This window comes from Oncorhynchus masou, chromosome 23 (genome assembly GCF_036934945.1).
Source record: "Oncorhynchus masou masou isolate Uvic2021 chromosome 23, UVic_Omas_1.1, whole genome shotgun sequence".
NCBI lineage: Eukaryota > Metazoa > Chordata > Actinopteri > Salmoniformes > Salmonidae > Oncorhynchus > Oncorhynchus masou.
In genome coordinates this window covers 40,406,692-40,432,527 of record NC_088234.1, presented here as the reverse complement: position 1 = coordinate 40,432,527, position 25,836 = coordinate 40,406,692, and the positions used below count along the sequence as shown (strand labels likewise).

General features: G+C 41.1%; 1 protein-coding gene across 2 annotated transcripts in view; it reads right to left on the bottom strand.

Annotated features, from left to right (window-relative positions):
• LOC135510820 (protein FAM83H-like) overlaps positions 1–25,836 on the bottom strand; it is a 48,661-nt gene that overhangs the window by 7,633 nt on the left and 15,192 nt on the right. For both annotated transcript variants that reach the window (XM_064932081.1, XM_064932082.1), the window contains 2 exons: positions 25,369–25,533; positions 539–663 (listed from right to left, as the gene is read on the bottom strand). In XM_064932081.1, coding sequence (XP_064788153.1) covers positions 539–663; positions 25,369–25,533 — 290 coding nt within the window. The remainder of the gene's footprint in view (positions 1–538; positions 664–25,368; positions 25,534–25,836) is intronic.

Sequence of the window (25,836 nt, the reverse complement as noted above, 5' to 3'; positions counted from 1 at the left end):
ATTCTACAATGTAGAAAATAGTACAAATAAAGAAAAACCCTAGAATGAGTAGGTGTGTCCAAACTTTTGACTGGCACTGTATGTAGGAGCAGGTGAAATACTATTTATATTTGTTTTTTTCTTGGTGCATCTCCGACTGCCTGTACAGGTCGGGAGCTCATGAGCACAATCTGGTTGGTGTCGTAAAGAACCCAAACTATTATTGCTCATTGTCAATTGTTTGTCAGTGTTGTTTTGTCTCCTATTGTATGCATTTGTTGTTTATGGATGCTGTGTGGCTTGTCTGCCACCAAGTGGCATGTTTTGTTTTGCACTTAAAGAAATTTACTCCAATAAAAATATATGACAGAAACAAAGCAGTTGCTAAATTAAAATGCATTAATACTAATGTTATGTATTTGTTACTACACAGGTGTAAGAGCAACTTAATGTAGTTATTTTCAGATCCACATGACTAAATGTCAGGTTTGAGAAATCATGTAACATTTGTACAAATTTGAAACACTTTGTATCACATTCTTCATTATTGAACCCTCACCTATAGTTTCCACTCAGGACTGCCCTGGAGTCTGTCAGCAAGAAGCGATCCATCATCTGACCCTTGAAGGTCTTCCCAGAGCGACAGTGATAGGTGACCCCTGACACAGTTCTGACACGCATGAACTGCAAGATAAAAACATGTTCTCATTAGATGTTCTCCAAAAAACACTGAAATAAGTGAGAAGCTGATCAGAAATACCTCAAAGAAGTTAAAGCTAAAGTGAGTAACTCATTTGAGATATTATTTATTTATCCTAGTAATTAGAATCACAAACGTTAGCTTATTTGGCCAGTAGCCAGTAAGACTAGCAAACTAGGATTGATAGGTGGTTAATTAAAGCTAACTGGTAGCCGAGCTAACAAATAATGAAATTGCCTTCCCTTCATGGAAAAGCACTTTTACCCCTTATCAAGTCTCAAGTTGACAGCTAACATTTTAAAACATTTAAGCGTATGTTGTATTACTGGTTAATATACGCTAAATAGCTATCTATCTAACTAACTTGGCTAGCTAGATAGTTCCAGTTAGTTTTCTGATCATGAATGAAGCAGGTAGAGTAGCTAACGTTAACTTGTGGTATGGTTATGTGAAATGACAATATGTTCTTGCAATATCGACACAATTTTAATTCATGATTTATGCATTGACAGTTTGGAGTGGATCACAGACCAACACTACCACCACCTTGGGTCTGGTCTGCGAGGGACCACCGCTGATGAACAACTCAGCATCATCCATAATAACAAACAGGGCAGGTAGGGGTTTTGTGGGTGTGCAACTTTGTTTTTCTGTTAATTAAAATACATTTTTGCAAAGATAGGCTTAAGTCTGCATCTTTCCAGAAAACACGTGTTGTGATTGGAGCTCTGGATTTGCTATGCTGCATTTTTTAAACAGAAATAGCAGAGATGCGCTTTGGAAATAGCAAGTTGGATGTTTTCTTTTCCGTGCCTTGCATAGCCTACTACTGAATGTGGTGCAAATATATGCTCAGATATGACACCATCTTGTGAAGAAGCACAATAATTTTCAGCGCCTGAAAAGGTAAAACAATTTGGGCGCAGGACATTTCATGAGTTGTATTTAGCCCATTTTTGATTAGACATACAAGGACAAAATAATTAAATATCTATGATTCACATACTGTACATTACATGACAGAGTATGTGGACACTTGCTCATCAAACATCTCATACCAAAATCACAGACATTAATATGGAGTTGGTCCCCCCTTTGCTGCTATAACAACCTCCACTCATTTGGGAAGGATTTCCACTAGATGTTGGAACATTACTGCGGGGACTTGCTTCCATTCAGCCACAAGAGCACGAGTGAGGTTGGGCACTAATGTTGGGTAATTACGCCTGGTTCGCAGTCGGCGTACCAATTCATCCCAAAGGTGTGGGTTGAGGTCAGGGCTCTGTGCAGGCCAGTCAAGTTCTTCCACACCAATCTTGACAAACCATTTCTGTGAGGACCTTGCTTTGTGCACGGGGGCATTGTCATGCTGAAACAGGAAAGGGCCGTCCCCAAACTGCTGCCACAAAGTTGGAAGCACAGAATCGTCTAGAATGTCATTGTACGCTTTAGTGTTAAGATTTCCTTTCACTGGAACTAAGGGGCCTAGCCCGAACCATGAAAAAAAGCCCCAGACCATTATTCCTCATCCACCAAAGGTTACAGTTGGCACTATGCATTCAGGTAGATAGTGTTCTCCTGAGTAAATTGGCTTAGATATGTCAGCATGTTGACACACCCTTTTCGGAGTGAGAATATTCTACAGGTGAGTGTCTTGAACGTATACCCCAGATATATCTCTGGACTCATACGGTAGCAGGTAGATTTCGGAGGTCCAGATTGGATGCATGTAGAAACTGTCCCATAACAGAGAATATCCTAGCTCCGTATATGAAATGAAGGACGTGTATCTGGAGCATGTCTACTCCTTATATCTAATAAAATGTCAGATATCTGGTAATATAATATAATATATAGATAAAGATGTCCCCTAATATTGACCGTTTTCTTTTAGTGTATTTACAGAAGTACATTTTGAATTGATTACTACTGCTTAACCATTGTCATAACCCTAACATTTTTCCCTCAGATTTCAAGTTATCACCTTGGACCTTAGTGGAGAAGCTGACCCTGTATAGTCGTGCGATGACCAATCAACGCTCAGTATAGCTTGGATGGGCTGTTGATGTTAGCATTACCTAGCATGTGGTGGGCTTGCTAAACACCCAAATGGCAATCAGCTGTTGGCGATCAAGCGTTCATTGCCTCTAATGGAAACATCAGGTAGAGATCTATTTCAGAAACTCATCTGCAGGCTTATTCTAGTAATCTATGGGGTCTATTTCTCTCATCATCTATTCATCTCTCATGGCTAACTGGCATATACTGTTAGACATAAGCTCAGGTAGACAATAGGTCTAGGTTTTAGATTATCATGTCACTCTCACTGTGTACACTTTGCATCCTGCAGATGCATCAGATACTGCTAGCCAGTATCAGTAGGACAGAATATTTATGCTATTTACAGTGCATTCTGAACATTTTGTTATGTTACAGCCTTTTACTAAAATGGATTAAATAGTTTTTTCCCCTCATTAATCTATACACAATACCCCATAATGACAAAGCAAAACAGGTTTCTAAAAATGTTAGCAAAAAAAGAAGAATGAAATTAAACATCACGTTTACATAAGTATTCAGATTCTTTACTCAGTACTTTGTTGAAACACCTTTGGCAGTAATTACAGCTTCGAGTCTTCTTGGCTATGACACTACAAGCTTGGCACAGCTGTATTTGGGGAGTTTCTCAAATTCTTCTCTGCAGTTCCTCTCAAACTCTGTCAGGTTGGATGGGGAGAGTCGCTGCACAGCTATTTTCAGGTCCCTCCAGAGATGATTGATCGGGTTCAAGTCCAGGCTCTGGCTGGGCCACTCAAGGACATTCAGAGACCTGTCCCGAAGCCATCCTGTGTTGTCTTGGCTGTATGCTTAGGGTCATTGTCCTGTTGGAATGTGAACCTTCGCCCCAGCCTGAGGTCCTGAGTGCTCTGGAGCAGGTTTTCATCAAGTATCTCTCTGTATTTTGCTCCATTCATCTAGTCTCCCAGTCCCTCCAGCTGAAAAACATCCCCACAGCCTGATGCTGCCACCACCATGCTTCACTTCCAACATGACGCTTGGCATCCAGGCCAGAGTTCAATCTTGGTTTCATCTGAACAGAGAATCTTGTTTCTCATGGTCTGAGAGTCCTTTAGGTGTCTTTTGGCAAACTCCAAGCAGGCTGTCATGTGCCTTATTCTGAGGAGTGGCTTCCGTCTTGCCACTCTAGCATAAAGGCCTGATTGGTGGAGTGCTGCAGAGATGCTTTTCCTTCTGGAAGGTTCTCCCATCTCCACAGAGGAACTCTGGAGCTCTGTCAGAGTGACCATTGGATTCTTGGTCACCTTCCTGACAAAGGTCTTTCTCCCCCGATTGCTCAGTTTGGCCTGGCGACCAGCTCTAGGAAGAGTTTGGGTGGTTCCAAACTTCTTCCATTTAAGAATGATGGAGGGCACTGTGTTCCTGGGGACCTTCAATGCTGCAGAACATTTGTGGTACCCTTCCCCAGATCAATACTGTCTTGGAGCTCTACGGGCAATACCTTAAGGATGATCAATGAAAACAGGATGCACATGAACTCAATTCAGAGTCTCATATCAAAGGGGCTGAATACTTATGTAAATGTGACTAGTTTCAGGAAACTAGGTGTATGTTGCGAGTCACGACTTCAAAGGAGAGGCATTCAAACGTTTATTTAAATGTGTTATCAAAATGTATTTTTTGGCAGAAACCAACTTGTAAATACGAATAAAGTTGTTAAATTACGAGCCTAGTTGGTTTAGCGAACAGAAAAAGACAGGAACCTTCCCGCTAGCAATGATTGGCTGAGATAACGATTGGGCTGGACATGCCGAGAGATGAGTTTCGGATTGGTCTGCCGTGTAGTGTCTTCTGCCTATAAAATGAGCTGCTCCTTATGTGTAAATAATCCTTTCTACTGCAGTTTTTTTAAATATATAATGTTAGCCATGGAGAACTGCACGTGTTGCTACTGCCCTGAATTTATCAGGCGCTATCGACAAAGTCACTAGTAAAAAGTTGTGATGGACTACCTTCTGGAGGAAGATCGTGCCATGCTGACTCTCTCAGACTCTGAAAATGATGAGGAAATCCCTGATTTAGGTAAAAACATTTTCATTGATGACAGTGATGGGGAAGAAACGGTCATCAACAGTGTTGAAGAAGTTATCGATATTTGAAATCAGTGTAATGTCTGGTAGAAGCAGAGTATGATACGGAGATGAATAGAATTCTGACGTTTAATTGCAAATGCAGAGGGAGTCGCAAAAGAACACAGAAGGCTGTTGTATAAAACACCTGTCTCCGGAATACATCTTCAAACTAAGGGCAACCATGGCATCCATAATATAGAGGGAGAAAGATCTGATGATTCTTATGGCATTGCACACGGTCAGTGTGAACCAGAGTGACTTGACACAATGGGCAAAGCAAGCTGTACAAACAAAACGGAAACGATACAGGACGTCTTATTTAATGAAAGGGGTTGCAGTCTGCTGTGAAGCGTTGATCCATGTATTAGGGTAAGAGTAGCTACAGTTTCAGATATTATAAATTTCTAATTTTGTCAGAACGTTGTTTTCATTGCAAGTTAAAGCTTACTGTTAGCTAGCTAGCTGACGTTAGATCGCTGGGTCACTAGCTAACATTGTATGATCTGTGTAGTAATGTTATCTCAGAAATCCATTTGCATTGGTAGTTATAGCCTAATGTTAGCTAGCTAACTAGCTAAAATTTAACCTATTTGATTAACTTTAGCTAGCTGTGACAATCTGTTTGTTTTGCTAGTACTCTATGGATTGGGATTATGGTTCATTGTTTAGCTAGCTATCTACATGTTTAAACAAAATACCCCAAGTTAAAGTTTACTGTTAGATAGCTAGCTAACGTTAGATGCCTGGCTCGCAAGCTAACATTACGTGTATGATCTGTGTAGTAATATTATCTCAGAATGACATTTGCATTGCTAGTTATAGCCTAATGTTAGCTAGCTAACATTGAACCTATTTGGTTAACTTTAGCTAGCTATGACAATCATTTTTTTATTGCTAGTAATCTATGGATTGGGAATATGGTTCATTGTTTAGCTAGCATGTCTAAACAAAAGACTCCACTTTTCCAGATGATTACATGACCCATCAAGTTAGCCAGGTGTGTCTGATGGTGATTATGTTTATCTATTGTATAATAATGCTAAAATATTTGTATCTGGAATTTGTCTTTCAGCATCAGTAGAACACGCCTGACTGTACTCCACCAGTCATACAAGGAGAATGATCTAATGCCTCCCATCAAAAAGAGAGTTGGCCCAAGCAAGCACAGGTTACACCTGAAGAATGAGGACTTGCAGTGAGTTGTGAACTTCCTCAACAACTACGCAGAGGATAATGTAATAGTATTACCAGGACACCACCCAGGACACAACACTTCGGTGGAAAGCTGCTGCCATCCCATGTGACAAAAGCAGGGGTGTGGCGTCTCTAAAGGAATTGATGACAACACTTGGTATGTAAAGCATAACCTGTTGATACTCCCCATCCCGTATCCGGGATCGTGAATAAAGCCTCCGGCTCATTAGCATAACGCAACGTTAACGATTTCTGAAAATCGCAAATAAAATGAAAATAATGCTCCTGCTCTCAAGCTTAGCCTTTTCTTAACAACACTGTCATCTCAGATTTTCAAAATATGCTTTTGAACCATAGCAAATCACTAATTTGTGTAAGAGTATGCTAAGCTAGCTTAGCATTTTGAGTAGCATTTAGCACGCAACATTTTCACAAAAACCTGATAACCAAATAAATAAAATCATTTACCTTTGAAGAGCTTCCGATGTTGTCAATGAGGAGACTCTCAGTTACATAGCAAATGTTCAGTTTATCCTGAATGAATCTTTGTGTAGGAGAAATCGCTCCGTTTTGTACATCACATTTGGCTGCTTGTTCAGAAAATTCAGTCACCAAAACGTCAGAAACTTTTTCTGAATTAACTCCATAATATCGACAAACATGGCAAACGTTGTTTAGAATCAATCCTCAAGGTGTTTTTTCACATATCTCTTCATTGATATGCAGTTCGTGGAAGCCTGCTTTCCCCTCAGAATCGCATGGAAAAATACCAGCAGCTGAAAAAGACGCACCAATTTTGACGGAGGACACCGGGACACCTGGAAAATGTAGTCTCTTATGGTCAATCTTCCAATGATATGCCTACAAATACGTCACAATGCTGCAGACACCTTGGGGAAGACAGAAAGGGCAGGCTCATGCCTCTCGGCCACAGCTATATAAGGAGACAATGGAAAGGAGCCTCAAAAATCCTGCTGGTTTCCTGGTTGCCGTTTCATCTTGGTTTTGCCTGTAGCTCCCGTTCTGGAAAATTCAGAGTGTTTTCTTTCCAAAGCTATCAATTATATGCATAGTCGAGCATCTTTTTGTGACAAAATATCTTGTTTAAAACGGGAACGTTTTTCATCCAAAAATGAAATAGCGCCCCCAGAGTTTCAAGAGGATAAACAACAAGTTTTGATGATTTAATTTACCTCCAATATGATTGGCACTACTTTTATTGATCCAGAGGTACGTGTCGTCAGGCTGTCTTCCTTCAGGTATCTGCAGAGAAAATTGTTGCCCCACATCTCAAGCACTAAGCCCAGGACAGACCTGTGCTGGCAGTGCCAGAGGAACAACTATCAGGTCTGCCAATCTGCCAGAAGCTGTTAAGTCAGCCAAGCTGAAGAAGCAAGAGCAGCATCTCCTGCTTGTTCAGAGTGAGCATTCTGTCTACCAGAAGATGGTTGCTGACTGCAAGACATCAGGATGCATTACTGCTTTGATTTTGCTCAACAAGTAAGCAATATTTCCTCCTTTATACTGATTAAGGACGTAGGTAGGTAGGTGTTCAGAGGAGACTGCGTGAATCAGGCCTTCATGGTCAAATTGCTGCAAAGAAACCACTACTAAAGGACACCAATAAGAAGAGACTTGCTTGGGCCAAGAAACATGAGCAATGGACATTAGACCGGTGGAGGAACAAGTTAGTGCTCTGTTATTGTGCCTGGGCGATCATGCACAAGCTCCACCACAGTCTGGACCTTGACTTCCTGATCACAGGCCACACGAAGTTTGCTCCCAACTGGTTCTTCGGCCTCATCAAGCAGCATGTCAGACCAGAGTGAACACTTTTTCCAAGATTGCTGGTGTTGTGAAGGACAGCTCTGTGACTGGTCAACATCCCACCACTGGTTGGACTGGAGGATGGTACGGTGCTGGTGAAAAGCTATGGCTGGCAACAACACCTGACTCCGTACTTCAGGCCGCTGCCACAGATCAGTACCAGCACTTCAGGTGAATATCATTCATTGCATTGTATGAGGTTATTCTTCTCATCTAATATTTGGGAGGTGAATTGATGTTATGCAAGGTTGTAATGTCTTCTAAATATGTTTTCTTACTTCCTGTTTTACAGCTTTGATGCTCTTGAGCCTGGTGTTGTTGTCGCCAATGAGTGTTCGGACTCAGTTGGGACCAGGTTTCAGATGCTGCGCAACGGTGACATCCTTCCTCCCATAGATGGTACAAACAACTACACTAACAAACTACAAAAGGACATAAACAGGAAATACTATAAGCTATAAATACAACAACAAACAAAAACCAACTAGCATTGTCATATGACTGGCGATCAGGAGCCCCTTCCCTTTGTATACTGAACAAAAATATAAACACAACAGGCAACAATTTCAATGATTTTACTGGAGTTACAGATCAGGGAAATCAGTCAGTTGAAATAAATGGCATGGCTACACGTGGTCTGCGGTTGTGAGGCAGGTTGGACGTACCGCCAAATTCTCTAAAACAATGTTGGAGGCGGCTTATGGTAGTGAAATTAACATTAAATTATCTGGCAACAGGTCTGGTGGATATTCCTGCAGTCAGCATGCCAATTGCACACTTCATCAAAACTTGAGACATCTGTGGCATTGTGTTGTGTGACAAAACTGCACATTTTAGAGTGGCTTTTTATTGTCCAACAGCACAAAATGCACCTGTATAATGATCGTGTTGTTTAATCAGCTTCTTGATATGCCACACCTGTCAGGTGGATGGATTATCTTGTCAAAGGAGAAATGCTCACTGACAGGTATGTAAACAAATATGTGCACAAAATTTGAGTGCAATAAGATTTTTGTTTGTATACAACATTTCTGGGATCTTTTATTTCAGCTCATGAAACATGGGACCAACACTTTACATTTATATTTTTGTTCTGTATATATGAAATCAGCACCATCCCTCTTGACGTGTTATTTGGTCCCAATTATCAGTAAAATCTTGAGACCTCCCACTTTCTTTTGCAATCAATCATTCTAGTGTATAATGGTGTTTGACAGTTATTTTGAAAGAATCAACTATGTAACATATTTGTTTTCTGAGTTTTAAAAATTAAAACCTTCCACAGCAGAATCAAGGGATCATATATTGGGTTGCATCTGTCCCTAAAGTCACCTAATATAATTGTTTGTGGAGAGAAAACAAAATAGTGTAAAACAGGGAGTAACCACTCTTGTACTTTTGCCCAAGTGTTTGCAACTATGAGGCAATACCAGCAAATATGTAACAAATCCTCTTCGATGCCCCATATTTGTAACATGTTGTTAGTTGCCAGAACATTATAAAATATCTTCAACTGAAACATTCAGATTGTGGAGTCTAAGGTTGTTTTATAAATAAAACCAAAAACCTTTTTCCAGGGGATGGGAGTATGAAACTGCTCTTCTTTTGGGGCGGCAGCTGAAAGGTTGCTAGATCGAATCCCCGAGCTGACAAGGTAAAAATCTGTCGTTCTGCCCCTGAACAAGGCAGTTAACCCACTGTTCCTAGGCCATCATTGTAAATAAGAATTTGTTCTTAACTGGTTGCCTTGTTAAATAAAGGCTAAATAAATTTAAAAAATCCCAGTAAGAGTGGAATTTAAGTGGGATGGCAAACAATTTGTTGTTTTCCAAATGTAAATGGTACAGGTCTTTATAAATATTATCTATAGTTAACCATCTGTGAGATTTAATTTGAGGTCTACAAACAGTTTCTTTTCTTCCCCTTCATTTTTTCTTCCTTTCTGTTGGAATTGCTGCCAGTAACTGATTGTAATTATGATTTGCACATAGAGTATGTTCCCATACATCATGCACAGTGTTTCAGATAAAATACAATACCCATTACTATCAATGATATCATTTCAAAATAAGATCCCCTTTTCCAGAAACACATTCAATGTTTCATTTGTATTTATTCATCAGCATATTTGAAATTAATCATATGATTTGGCTCGGAAATTCTGCAATTTTTTTCTGGGGGACAATATTGAAAATGCAACCAAGCTTTAATTGATTCTTTGAAGAATAGGGATATGTCTATTAAGATACCATGCAGGAACCAAATAAAGTGCAAAGAGTTAATTTGTATAAAATTAAATATTTTGGAATTGAGAAGTGGGTTTGTATTTTCTAAGATTTTACTCGTATTTACATATTGATTTTGGCTTTCAGGCTTCCAGAGATTGATTAAATCTAAAATATTCTTAAAATTCAGCCTTCCATTGTCGTACGAATAAGATATATTTACGTTGGACCTTTTCTGGTTTACCATTCCCTATAACATGAAAGATCATGGCTTCAAACTGCTTAATGAAAACCTTATCTGGCAATGGAAGTGACAGGAAGAGATAGCTGAACTGAGAGACAATTGAGGTGTTTATCAATGTCACTCTGCCATATAAATACAAAGCTTTACCTTTCCACAGCAATAGTGTTTTGTCAATCTTGGCTAGTTACAAATCAAAGTTCTCCTTTACAAGATCCTTCATTTGCTTTGGAATGTGGATGCCAAGCATGTCCACTGGACCGTTGCTCCACTTAATTGGTGCACAACAGGGACAAATATAGTTGGACCCACTCTCAAAATGCATTTGTCATAATTTGGTTTAAGAAAGTAATTTAAATCTCCAAAAAGAGCATCTATTGATGATTGTTGTATCATCTGCATATATGGACATTTTGGTTATGAGACCCTTGATGCTCAGACCTACTACATTAGAATTGTTCCTGATTCTGACGGCCATCTCCTCGATAGCCAATAAGAATGAATAAGGCAGGGGCTCCCGAGTGGCGCAGCGGTCTAAGGCACTGCATCGCAGTGCTAGAGGCGTCACTATGTCACCCTTGATACTCAGACCTACTACCCCTCCCAGTCACTACACACCCTGGTTCGATCCCGGGCTACTAGAGGCGTCACTATGTCACCCTTGATACTCAGACCTACTACCCCTCCCAGTCACTACACACCCTGGTTCGATCCCGGGCTGTATCACAACCGGCCGTGATTGTGTGTCCCATAGGGAAAAATTGGCCCAGCGTTGTCCGGGTTAGGGGAGGGTTTGGCTGGGGGGCTTTACTTGGCTCATCGCGCTCCAGTGACTCCTGCCGGCTGACCTCGGTTGTCAGGTGAACTGTGAACTGGGTTAAGTGGGCAAGTGTTAAGAAGCGCGGTTTGATGAGTCATGTTTTGGAGTACGCATGACTTGACACAAGCCCGTTGGGGAGTTGCAGCCATGAGACAAGATTAAAATTGGGGAGAAAAAGGGGGCAAAAAAAAGTTTTAAAGTAAAACTGGATCCCCTTGTTGCACCCTAAACATTTCCATAAAACAACGAATATTGTCACTAATGTAGTGAACTTCAGTTAAGTCAGACTGTTCACTTTGAGTAATTTTGCTTATTACTTTCTTCATTCTAAATGTTAAACATTTTGACAGAATACGGTTGGCACAGCACAAAGTGAGGGGTCTCCAGTTTGAGGTGTACAGGGCTTTTATATTGACATTTGCTCCTGCTTCAATAGTAATGTAATCAGTCCCTCTCTTTGGGTTGTTGATAGTTCCCCCTGTTCAAATGAAAAATGTAAGTACAGTTTAAGTTAGACGTTTACATACACCTTAATCCTAGTAAAAATTCCCTGTCTTAGGTGTTAAGATCACCACTTTATTTTAAGAATGTGAAATGTCAGAATAATAGTAGAGAATGATTTATTTCAGATTTGATTTAATTCATCACATTCACCGTGGGTCAGAAGTTTACATACACTCAATAAGTATTTGGTAGCATTGCCTTTAAATTGTTTAATTTGGGTCAAACATTTCTGGTAGCCTTCCACAAGCTTCCCACATTAAGTTGGGTGAATTTTGGACCATTCCTCCTGACAGAGCTGGTGTAACTGAGTCAGGTTTGTGAGCCTCCTTGCTCACACACGCTTTTTCAGTTCTGCCCACAATTTTCTATGGGATTGAGGTCAGGGTTTTGTGATGGCCACTCCAATATCTTGTCTTTTGTTGTCCTTAAGCCATTTTGCCACAACTTTAGACAACTTTGGGTCATTGTCCATTTGGAAGACCCATTTGCGACCAAGCTTGAACTTCCTGACTGATGTCTTGAGATGTTGCTTCAATATATCCACAAAATGTTCCTACCTCATGATACCATCTATTTTGTGAAGTGCACCAGTCCCTCCTGCAGCAAAACAGGCCCACAACATGATGCTGCCACCCCAGTGCTTCACGGTTGGGATGGTGTTCCTCAGCTTGCAAGCCTCCCCCTTTTTCCTCCAAATGTAACGATGGTTATTATGGCCAAACAGTTTTATTTTTGTTTCATCAGACCAGAGGACATTTCTCCAAAATGTACGATCTTTGTCACCATGTGCAGTTGCAAACCGTAGTCTGGCTTTTTCATGGCAGTTTTGGAGCAGGGGCTTCTTCCTTGCTGAGCGGCCTTTCAGGTTATGTCGATATAGGACTCGTTTTACTGTGGATATAGATACATGTTTCCTCCAGCATCTTCACAAGATCCTTTGCTGTTGTTCTGGGATTGAGTTGCACTTTTCGCAGCAAAGTACGTTCATCTCTAGGAGACAGAATGCGTCTCCTTCCTAAGCGGTATGACGGATGAGTGGTCCCATGGTGTTTATACTTGCGTACTATTGTTTGTTCAGATGAACCTGGTACCTTCAGGCATTTGGAAATTGTTCCCAAGGATGAACTCGACTTGTGGAGGTCTATCATTTATTTTCTGAGGTCTTTTGATTTTCCCATGATCTCAAGCAAAGAGGCACTGGGTTTGAAGGTAGGCCTTAAAACCTCCACATGTACACCTCCAATTGACTCAAATGATGTCAATTATCCTATCAGAAGCATCTAAAGCCATGACATAATTTTCTGGAAATTTCCAAGCTGTTTAAAGGCACAATCAACTTAGTGTATGTAAACTTCTGACCTACTGGAATTGTGATTTAGTGAATTATAAGTGAAATAATCTGTCTGTAAACAATTGTTGGAACAATTACCTGTGTCATGAACAAAGTAGATGTCCTAACCAACTTGCCAAAACTATAGTGTGTTAACAAGAAATGTGTGGAGTGGTTAAAAAACAAGTTTTAATGATTCCAACCTAAGTGTATGTAAACTTCTGACTTCAACTGTAGGTGAGCAAATATTATTTGATTTCTGTAAAAAGATCATGCACCCCTCAATTGGTATACCATTGAAGCCAGGAGATTTACCAGTTTGGAAGAGTTAATTGCCATTAGTAGTTCATCATCAGCGATCAAACCCTCACAGGATGATTTTTGTATTTCAGTTAAATGGTTCTCATAGTCTTCAGGGATGCCTTTTCTATTACAAAATTCAGACAAGCAAATGAGGCCCTTCTTATCATGGTCCAATAGCAGAGATTCAGTTCATATTGGGCGTCATGACCCTTCAGCGTGCAGTCTGCACAGGAATCAATCTGTCCGCCTACTCTTCATTGCGTATGGAGAAGCAACGAGCATGCATATCAAAGAGTATCCCTCTTCACTCAGTAGCTAAAGTTTGAGTTCATGTTAAGTCAACGTTGTTGGGTTTACATTACGCTTTTCCAGAGGTACGATGGCTTTAATGGATTCTTCAGTCTGAAAGACACTAAATGTTCCTTCCCTTAATATTGCATGATCTCTTAAATTCTGTCTGCATTATGGACACTCACATGTTAACCATACTCTCATACACCCCTAGATGAAAGAATTAGCATGGAACATTAGTCGTCTTCATCAAAACTAACACTGCTTTGTCCTCTCTTTACTGTTATGCTACTTGCATGTTGAGCAAGGGTGGTACCTGGCAAACCTCTGTTCAACATTGATGTTGGCAACCAATGACAATATACACTATATATACAAAAGTATGTGGACATCCCTTCAAATTAGTGGATTCGGCAATTTCAGCCACACCCATTGTTGACAGGTGTATAAAATCAAGCACACAGCTAGATGCTCCATAGACAAACCTAAACAGTAGAATGGCCCATACTGTGACTAACCTTTCCAACAAGTCAGTTTGTCAAATTTCTGCCATGCTAGAGCTGCCCCGGTCAACTGTAAGTGATGTTATTGTGAAGTGGAAACGTCTAGGTGAAACAACAGCTTAGCACTTACTACCGAGTTTAAAACTGCCTCTGGAAGAATCATCAGCACAAGTGCTGTTTGTCGGGAGCTTCATGAAATGGGTTTCCATGGCCAAAACCTATTTCATGAAGCTCACAAGCCTAAGATCACCATGTGCAATGCCAAGCGTCAGCTGGAGTGGTGTAAAGCTTGCAGCCTTGGACTCTGGAGCAGTGGTAATGTGTTCTGTGGAGTGATGAATCATTCTTCACCATCTGGCAGTCCGACGGTTGAATCTGGGTTTGGCGTATGCCAGGAGAACGCTACATGACAGAATGCATAGTCCCAACTGTGGAAGCTAAAAAGGGTCTTGGGCTGTTTTTCATGGTTCGGGCTAGGCCACTTAGTTCCAGTGAAGGAAATCTTAACGCTACAACATAGAATGGCATTCTAGACGATTCTGTGCTTCAAACTGTGGTAACAGTTTAGGGGAGGCCATTTCCTGTTTCACCATCACAATGCTCCCGTGCACAAAGCGAGTTCCATACAGAAATGATTTGTTGAGATCGGTGTGGAAGAACACAAGCGAGGGTAACCAGCTATGCGTCGTATGAGAAATATAAGAGATACGTTGCACAGCTCAAGCTACACATGGTTAATATTCACACATAGTATACAGTCTTGTAATGGTAGGGTGACTTTAGCTGGTCTATTTGATATGTAAAGGGTGCTTTCTGCCTTAGCTACTCATAGTCGTATGGCATATCGTTGTGCTATTTTGGGTATTGGTATCGCTTACCGCGCTCACTGCTTGTAGGTAGTTTTATATATTGACTCTTTGCTTGGGCAGTGAGCTACCCTGAAGGAGCAGAGCCTATGTCGCAGAGACTTGCATTATTCATTCTTTAATAAATGGGTAAACATGTATTTCTACGTGGTGTTTCCTCCTTTCTGAAATGAAGCGGAACCCAAGTGCCCGCGATTGCACCAATTAGATGCTAGCAGCAATCACTCCTAACTTACTTGGCGGTCCAATTAAGTCGACTCGTTCTGCTCGCACTTCCTGCTGCCACTTGCTGCTACTGCTAGTATGTTCACTTATTTTGCTCCCACTACCACCTCCACCTATTAGGTTCTGTTTTCCTGCTGGGGGATCGGTATAGCTTACCACACTCACTGCTTGTTTATATATGGATGCTTTGCTTGGGCAAGGAGTTACCCTGAAGGAGCAGAGCCTATGTTGCCAAGATTTGCATTATTCATTCTTTAATACATGGTTAAACATATTTATATGTGATGTTTCTTTTCTGAACTGTAAGTTACGTACTGAATATGAGGAAAGCCGTAGTCCTTTACTTCAGTCAATGACTAAAAGCATCCTCTTTGGCCTTATGGGTGGAATGATATTAATCTTTTTCATCATTAATAAAGTTTTTTTTTTTAACAATGAAAATCTGGTGTTTCCATGTCAAACAGTTTTGTTGTATTTAGGTCTTCTGTGATGTATATAAAGTGTAGTATTGGGATGCAAACTCAATATAGTATACATTTAAAGTCTACATCTGTCACGTCCTGACCTTAGTTCCTTTTTTATGTCTCTATTTTAGGGTGTGAGTTGGGGTGGGCATTCTATGTTTTGTGTTCTATGTTTTCTATTTCTATGTGTTTGGCCTGGTATGGTTCCCAATCAGAGGCAGCTGGCAATCGTTGTCTCTGATTGAGAACCATACATAGGCAGCCTGTTTTTCCCACTTGAGTTGTGGGTAGTTGTTTTCTGTCTCTCTACCAGACAGGACTGTTGTGGTTTTTTTGTTTACGTTGTGTTTCAATGTTCAGTTACTGAATAAATTTAACATGGACACATAAGACGCTGCGCTTTGGTCCTCTTCTCCTTCCACCAACGAAAACCGTTACAATATCTGACATGGTACAGGTGTCTTATTTCTTTAAACCCATAACCATGTGTCTGAGGTGTATACTTGTGTTACAAAATAGATTTGTTTAATACTACCAAGAATCTCTCTGTGTGACCTTGATTTAGCCCTCTGCAATAAAAGGTTATGAAAAAAAAATAATAAAGTTTGAAAGTAAAAAATGTTTAACACCTTTTTCGCCCCAATTTCATGATATCCAATTGGTAGTTACAGTCTTGTCCCAACGCCGCAACTCCCGTACGGACTCGGAAGAGGCGAAGGTCGAGAGTCGTGCGTCCTCCGGCCTCACTGCTTCTTGACACAATGCTCGCTTAACCTGGAAGCCAGCCTCACCAAAGTGTTGGAGGAAACACTGACACACCTGGCGACCGTGTCAGCGTGCATGCACCCGGCCAGCCACAGAAGTCTCTAGAGCGTGATGGGACAAGGACATTCCAGCCGGCCAAACCCTCCCCTAATCCGGACGACGCTGGGGAAATTGTGCACTCATCGGTCTCCTGGTTGCGGCAGTTGCGACACAGTCTTGGATCGAACCAGGACATGCTAGCACTGCGATTCCGTGCCTTAGACAGTTGCACTACCCGGGAGGCCAAGTTTCAAAGTTAAAGGGGAATTTCACCCTGGCTCTGCCACGGAATATAGTCTTTACTATATTAATAACATTACATTTTTATCATAAATATCACAATTATCCAAACCACAAACTAGAACTAGCACATTTTCATTTCACTGGTAGAATTGCAAAGTTTTGACTTCCTGTGTATGTAACTGATGTGAAATAGCTAGCTAGTTAGCGGTGGTGCGCGCTAAATAGCGTTTCAATCGGTGACGTCACTTGCTCTGAGACCTTGAATTAGTGGTTCCCTTTGCTCTGCAAGGGTTGCGGCTTTTGTGGAGTGATGGGTAACGATGCTTTGTGGGTGACTGTTGTTGATGTGTGCAGAGGGTCCCTGGTATGGGCGAGGGGACGGTCTAAAGTTATACTGTTACATGTATTCGTCTGCTCATAGTGAAGCACAAACTCCAGCATTCACCACTAATTCAAGGTCTCAGAGCAAGTGACGCCACCGATTGAAACGCTATTTAGCGCGCACCACCGCTAACTAGCTAGCTATTTCACATCCGTTACACTCACCCCCCTTTAGACCTCCTCCTTTTCTGCAGCAACCAGTGATCCGGGTCAACAGCATCAATGTAACAGTATAACTTTAGACCGTCCCCCCGCCCATACCCGGTCTGCTCATAGTGAAGCACAAACTCCAGCATTCATAGCAAATGTAGATACCGCTCGCTAAGGTAGATGGGGCATTCCCACAAACTTGGATGATGGCATTGTGTATGTACTCAGAACTTTTTTTGTTTACAATGTTGTTGTTTTTTACTAACGTTTGTCATCATGCCTGTGTGGTGTTCTGTGTTAATTACAAACAAGCACGAAAATTAGTTCTTTCACCGTTCTACCTTTCCCCAGATGCTGCCAGTGGCTTGTGGCTATTAAGAATGATGCACCTTACGGTGAAAAAAAATAATACCAGAGGGATTTTAGGCTGAACTGAGGGGGAATCCATTTCGACTCCAGCTGAGAGGTTTTCTTTCACAACAAATAAAATATTCTCGATTAAAGGTAAACTAATGTTAGCTAGCTTGCTAGCCTAGCTAGGTATGTAGGTTAACTAGCTAATGTTACAGTCCTGTATTGAACTCTGAAAGCCATCTGATAAATCATATACAGTGGGGAGAACAAGTATTTGATACACTGCCGATTTTGCAGGTTTTCCTACTTACAAAGCAAGTAGAGGTCTGTAATTTTTATCATAGGTACACTTCACCTGTGAGAGATGGAATCTAAAACAAAAATCCAGAAAATCACATTGTATGATTTTTAAGTAATTATTTGCATTTTATTGCATGACATAAGTATTTAATCACCTACCAACCAGTAAGAATTCCGGCTCTCACAGACCTTTTAGTTTTTCTTTAAGAAACCCCCCTGTTCTCCATTCATTACCTCTATTAACTGCACCTGTTTGAACTCATTACCTGTATAAAAGACACCTGTCCACACACTCAATCAAACAGACTCCAACCTCTCCACAATGGCCAAGACCAGAGAGCTGTGTAAGGACATCAGGGATACAATTGTAGACCTGCACAAGGCTGGGATGGGCTACAGGACAATAGGCAAGCAGCTTCGTGAGAAGGCAAAAACTGTTGGCGCAATTATTCGAAAATGGAAGAAGTTGAAGATGACGGTCAATCACCCTCGGTCTAGGGCTCCATGCAAGATCTCACCACGTGGGGCATCAATGATCATGAGGAAGGTGAGGGATCAGCCCAGAACTACACGGCAGGACCTGGTCAATGACCTGAAGAGAGCTGGGACCACAGTCTCAAAGAAAACCATTAGTAACACACTACGCCGTCATGGATTAAAATCCTGCAGCACATGCAAGGTCCCACTGCTCAAGCTAGTGCATGTCTAGGCCTGTCTGAAGTTTGCCAATGACCATTTGGATGATCCAGAGGAGGAATGGGAGAAGGTCATGTGGTCTGATGAGAAAATAGAGCTTTTTTGTCTAAACTCCACTCGTCGTGTTTGGAGGAAGAAGAAGGATGAGTACAACCCCAAGAACACCATCCCAACCGTGAAGCATGGAGGTGGAAACATCATTCTTTGGGGATGCTTTTCTGCAAAGGGGACAGGATGACTGCACTGTATTGAGGGGAGGATGGATGGGGCCATGTAATGTGAGATCTTGGCCAACAACCTCCTTCCCTCAGAGCATTGAAGATGGGTCGTGGCTGGGTCTTCCAGCATGACAACGACCTGAAACACACAGCCAGGGAAACTAAGGAGTGGCCTAGAAGCATCTCAAGGTCCTGGAGTGGCCTAGCCAGTCCAGACCTGAACCCAATAGAAAATCTTTGGAGGGAGCTGAAAGTCCGTATTGCCCAGCGACAGCCCCGAAACCTGAAGGATCTGGAGAAGGTCTGTAAGGAGGTGTGGGCCAAAATCCCTGCTGCAGTGTGTGCAAACCTGGTCAAGAACTACAGGAAAGGTATGATCTCTGTAATTGCAAACAAAGGTTGCTGTACCAGATATTAAGTTCTGCTTTTCTGATGTATCAAATACTTGATTAAATACTTATGTCATGCAATGCAATGCTAATTAATTACTTTAAAATCATACTATGTGATTTTCTTGATTTTTGTTTTAGATTCTGGCTCTCACAGTTGAAGTGTACCTATAATTAAAAAAATTACAGACCTCTACATGCTTTATAATTAGGAAACACTGCCAATTTTTTGCAGGTTATCAAATACTTGTTCTCCCCACTGTAGGTATCTTTTTTGGTATACACACACTCAATACATTTTGCCAATACCATGGTAGTCACTGCTGGACTGGTAACTACCTTCAGCAGAGTAAAAATGTTTGTTCGTTCTATCTTTGACTGACGTTAGTTAGCATAAGCTAGCTAATGTTAGCAAATAAGAGTAGCTCAATCTGGTAGCAATCATTTCGATACTTGTGTGGAAAACACTCCGTTACAAAAAATGGAATTGTCACTATAGCTAACTCGGTTTGTGTGTTGGTAGCAATGATGAATGTGGTTGGTTCTCAGCCAGTCTCAGCTGGATAGCAATCTTGCGATGCTAGATAGCAAGCTGACAATATTGAAATGTCGATGCTATGCTAAGCTAGCCAGTCTAATAGAGAACAATACAATTAGTTGGGTGGTTAAATTGTGTATTTTGTTGTAGGTGAATCCACCAACATGCGCTTTCAACCCTTAGCTCTGCACAAGTTGAAGGTAAGTTGGCAAAAATATTTACAAGCTGATGGCTAAGATAGCTCAATTTACAGTAAGCGTGGTATAAACATGAATTGGGTAGAGTTTGTATGGTTAGTGTTTGTGTTACAGGTGGTTAAAGGTAGCCTGAGGACCATAGTCCCTTCCAGACCATGTCATCAATTATGCCTCTTTGAAAAACTCAGGTTATTTGGAGTCATTCCAGTGCCCTGCTGAAAAAGACCCCAAAGCGGCATTTTGGGTACACAAGCATGAGGGACCGGACACACCTTGCGGTTATAGAGCACAACAAGATTGTGGGACAGAAACCAGCAACGGACACTGAAAGGTATAAAATCCAGACTACAACAGTAATGACACAACCACCTCATTCTTCTCTCTTCAGATTCTCCAAACACAATGCAAAGACACGTCTACAGAAATCCCCTGCAAAGAGCTACTATTAACAAGAATGATCTGTCAAAGTCAATGTGCTGGGGGAGGTTTACAGACAGTACTTTGAGATGAGGAAGGGGGTTTTAGTTGTGCTTAGACAGTAAATGTATTGTTGTGTATGAGAGCGATTATGGTGTCATTTTTCCTCCATCTCCCATACACAACAATTCATACTGTGTAAGAAAAGCCCCCTAAGACTTTTCACACCTTTCTTTAGTCCCCCAGCCCATTCACTTTGTTACTTATCTTATCCTCTCAAAAGTAGCTCCCAATGTCCCCTTATTGTTCATAAACAATACTCTAGCCTGTCCCATTCGGTTGACACCTTTTTCCAACAAAGGCGTGTTGCCCTACATCCCTTCCGCAATGCTAACACCACAACCATGTCTTTCCAGGAGACGTGTAGTACCAGCAAATATTCTGCAAGAGGACCAAACAGTTGGTGGTTAAGAAGCTCTACACCACTTTCTGCAAAGTCTTATCCAGCTGGGCATTAACCGTAGACAGGACAAGACCATTTGCCATAAGCACAAAGAGTCTCAGCTTCACCAGCCCACCATGCTGAACATCATTGCCAATGTACCAAAGCTGGATATAGGATGTGTTTACACATGCAGCACAACCCAGCTGTCTCCAATGAGGTGTCCACCCCAAAGTTCTGCATTTCATGATGACAGAGCCCTGTTTTCGATCAATGAGAGAAGACTTAAAATAGACAAGATGGTGGCGTACACATGGTTGGATTACTCCATGTAGTAAAGATGATTTATTTTAATAAAGGGGAATTTTCTAAATTTGAACGGACCCCCTGCAACTGGACACAGACATTTTATGAGACTCCTGTTTCCCCCAAATTGAGGTCAAAGATGGCATCGCTAAGGCTGTTAGAAAATTCTGTGCTACACCAAACAGTACCTATCCTGTAACTCCCAGTGATGGATCATATAATCTGGTGTAACAATCTGTAGCTAAGAGAACTGATGGTCATGATGAAATTGCCATTCACAAAGAAACATACATCATTAAGAAAATACAGCATGATCAGTGTACTAAAGTTCAGGGAATGCTTGTAAAGCTGTGGGAGTGTTATCATGATAAAACTGCCATTCAGCCCCTCATGAGTCATCTGCTTGAAATCCAGCATAGTCTAGAAGGGATAGAGTTCACGGGATACAGTTCTGCTACAATTACACACGCATGCAAAGGAATTATGTTTCTGTATCTAGAATCCACTCCAGGAAGAAATCCAGGCACAACACGATATTGTCTGTAAGACAATAAAAATATTGTACAGTTGTACAGTTTGAACGACAGTTGAATATGTGACACATTAATGCCAAAATGGCACGCAAAACAGGCCAGCCCTGAATGATGGGTCGCCACTGCCTGATAGACATGACTGTAGGTAGATACTAGGTGTTTCTCAATATGCATATTACCGTGGTCCACACTCATGCTCCATGTGCATTCTCCGAGGACTTTCTCTTAAGTATGTTCTTGTGAGAACGAGAGTGAGGAGAACGCATAAAACATTACTTCTGAGAAGCACTCGCACTCCCCCTACTGTATTACCTCACGCTGCATCTCCCCATTCACTGAACATTCTTCCATCCAGGACAATGTCAACAATAAAGACGCAACAGGATATACACAAAGTAAGCATTTTACTTCATAATTATCAGCTAGGTGTATGTGAATCTTTAATCTAGCTAGCCTGCTAGCTAGTTAAACAGGCAAAAATTACCTAAAACTAATGTTATGCAAAGTACAATAGATGTCAATTATTCGTGGTTAGCTAGCTAACAATTCTTTGTGGCTATCTGGCTAGCTAACAGTAGTAGGTGCTTTCTGTGGTGGTGGGGCAGCCAGCGGAAAATACAGAGCGTAGGTGTTGGTAATGTTCACCAGTTGCGCTGTGATTGGCTCAGTGTTCTGTCACTTATGGGGACACTACGTCACCACAAAATCTATGGGGAGAGCTCGAAAATTCAAGCCTCTAGAAGTGCCCATCCAAGAAGGCTCAAAGTCAATGACCACAGATAAAATGACGTCAAATGAAATATCTACAGTAGCTTTGATTGGACTGATCATGTCAACATCATACTTTAAAAAATGTATTTAGCAAGCTAGAGGTCATCATCATGAATCAAGTTGACAATCTCCTGGCAAATCCTTTTCAATTATTTTCATATGAAGAGAAATAATGAAGATAAATTATTGATAACGTTTTGGTGCTCATCGGCCATTGAACATAAACATTACACAACACTTTGGAAAACCGCAAATTCAACTGAGTGGTTTGGAAGGAATCAGTGGCTAACTGCAAGCATTGCAAAGCAATCACTAGCCTGCTATTCAGTGGAGTGGATGTGTGGTCCAAGTCTGGGTTTAAGGGTCTCTTTTCCAAGCTTAAAAGAATAAACATTCAACATTGGCCATGCTATCAATCCAGCATGACTTCTTCCGTGTCCAAAACAACTCAGTACTGGGAAATCTCAGACTTCAGTGAGTTAAAAAAAAGAAGCTCAGATTGGGAAAATTTGTTTTGAACGGTCATCCAACTCGGAATTCCAAGTCGGGAACTCTGGCCTCCTAGAGCTCCAACTTGAAGATCACTAATGTCATGATTCAACCTTGTTTTTTCCAAGTTCCCAGTTGTATTCAAAGCACTATAAATCCAGAGAATGCCAGACTTTGATGATAAAATTTGCCCACAAAAGACCTTCCTGTTCAAGTGAGCACAGCACAACAAGAGACACCGAATAACAAAATGGCACATCATACATTGCATTTGAAGAACAATGGGAAAGTAATTCTGCTTTGAAAGTTGATAAACTTGTAACTTATAACCTATCTTATTTGTCTAGACCCATTCACACCCTCTTAAGCTTTAGCCCGACTCATCTCTATAAGAGTTGATCTGAGCGTGCTGTATTAAACAACAGCAGTCAAGCACCCAAGCTAACTTGCTAGCTACTTCCAGACACATAATGAGCTTTGGTGACTGTAACTGTGCTGCTGGCAACAATTGAATTACGCTTTGTTACCGGCATTTACTGACACCGGACATATTCAACGGGTGTTGAGCGTTCAAAAATTAATCAGTTATTCTGTGCCCTGGCACATTAAGATGAGTCTTTTGTTAAGAAATTTAGCTAGATAGCTAGCTAGGTAAACAATGAATTCCAACGCATGACTTAACGTTAGTTAGCGAGCCAGCCAGCTAATGTTAGCTAGCTAGCTAACAGTACACTTTAACTTGAAATTAAAATACTTTGTCAAAATTAGAAATGCGTAATATCTGAAAATGTAGCTCGCGAGACTTTCTTACCCGTGGTCTGAAATTGGAGTAGATAGCCAGAACAAATTTAACAGCTAGTACATCTACCTACAGTTGCAGTGACATTCTATTAAAATGGACACTAACGCATAACGTTAGTGGAGTCTTTTGTTAAGACATGTAGCTAGCTAGCTTAGCTAGCTAAACAATGGACCATAATCACATGACATAACTACCCTGCATGAATCTGCAGGTAGCTAACCAGCCAGGTTCTATGGCTATAACTAGTCAAGCATATATATCTGAGATATGAAGAATAAGATCATACACATAACGTTAGCTAGCGACCCAGCCAGCTAACGTTAGCTAGCTAACAGTACACATTTACTTGACATTAGGTTTATGCAGTTTTACTATGCGCTAAAAAAAATTTAGGCCGCGTTCGACACGACGAACTCCAATAGACAAAGGTGTGCTATATGGCAGACCAATCCAAACTAATTTCTTGGCATGTCCAGCCCACTCATTATCTCAGCCAATCATGGCTAATGTGAAGGTTGCTCCTTTTTTCTGTGGCTAAACCAACTAGGCTCGTAATTTAACAATTTTATTTGTATTTACAGATGGCACACAAGTTTTATATTAAGGCACATGAATGTTCACATGTTCGAGAAGGCATTTCAAATGGCTCTACTGTGAAGTCGTGACTTGTGACATACGCCTTGTTTCCTGAATCGGGTCACAAATAGCCCTTGCACAGCCTGGAGGTGTGTTGGGTCATTGTCCTGTTGAAAAACAAATGATAGTCCCACTAAGAGCAAACCAGATGGGATGGTGTATCACTACAGAATGCTGTGGTAGCCATGCTTGTTAAGTGTGCCTTGGATTCTAAATAAATCACAGACAGTGTCACCAGCAAAGCACCCACACAAAATCATACCTCCTCCTCCATGTATCACGTTGGTAACCACACATGCAGATATCATCTGTTCACCTACCGTCTCATGACGGTTGGAACCAAAAATCTCAAATTTGGACTCATCAGACCAAAAGACAGATTTCCACCGGTCTAATTTCCATTGCTCGTGTTCCTTGGCCCAAGCAAGTCTCTTCTTCTTATTAGTGTCCTTTACTAGTGGTTTCTTTGCATGAATGCCTGATTCACGCAGTCTCCTCTGAACAGTTGATGTTGAGATGTATCTGTTACCTGAACTCTGTGAAGCATTTATTTGGGTTGCCATTTCGGAGGCTGGTAACTTATTCTCTGCAGAAGAGGTAACTCAGAGCCCTCCGCACTGTTACAACATTTGGGAGGCTCATGGCAATGTGGTACAAGAGCTCCATTTGACCTCGGCATGCCTCTGGAGGCTCCGTAAGTGTCACCACCCTCCATATGGAGCCTCTGACCACATTTTCGGATCAAGCATAAATAGGCTTTTATTCTAGGCCTCTGTAATGGTTTAGTTCACAGAGTGGGCACAAATATATACATTCGCTTCAAATGTTAAAGCAAATGCTTAAGCATGCAATAGTGAGGCATTATACACGCTTCTCGACTAAAAGCCAAGACCCACTCTTCCTCCTGGGCAACTATGTGTGAAACACATCTCACTATCCTAGAAAAGCCTCGAACATAATGAAAACAGGCCCAGGTTACCCTAGGGTGAAATTCCCTTTAAAAATTATCAATGTATCTTAATAGGAAAACTCCTTCACATACAGTACATTCAAGATAGTGCATCACTTCATAGACTCACTTGAATGTTTTCCAGATTGACCCGGCAGTTGGAAGCCATGCTAGTGAAGTGGTGTGCATTCTGTTCATCCAGAATGATATACACGGCAACATTTCGCATGGCAGCATCCAGAATATCAGCAAAGATGTCCACATCTGTAAAAGTGTCCATTACCACAGCGATCACCTGGAAAGGACCAGAGTACACTATCAGATATACTAACATTACACCTGCATTGGTTTCAAATGTTAAATAAAGCATGCAATAGTGAGGAAATATACACACATCACATGCTGTGCAATTATTCTACATTTTCTATTGTAGTATTGAATATCCTTTCTGTTACACACCAACTGATATAGTATTGTCTGTCTCTGTGCTTGAAATTCATCAGCTTAGTGTATCAATGAAATTCAGATAATGAGTGGAATATATTGTTATATACAATCTAGAGGCCTCACCTATCAATCATGCGTAGGCACAAATCTG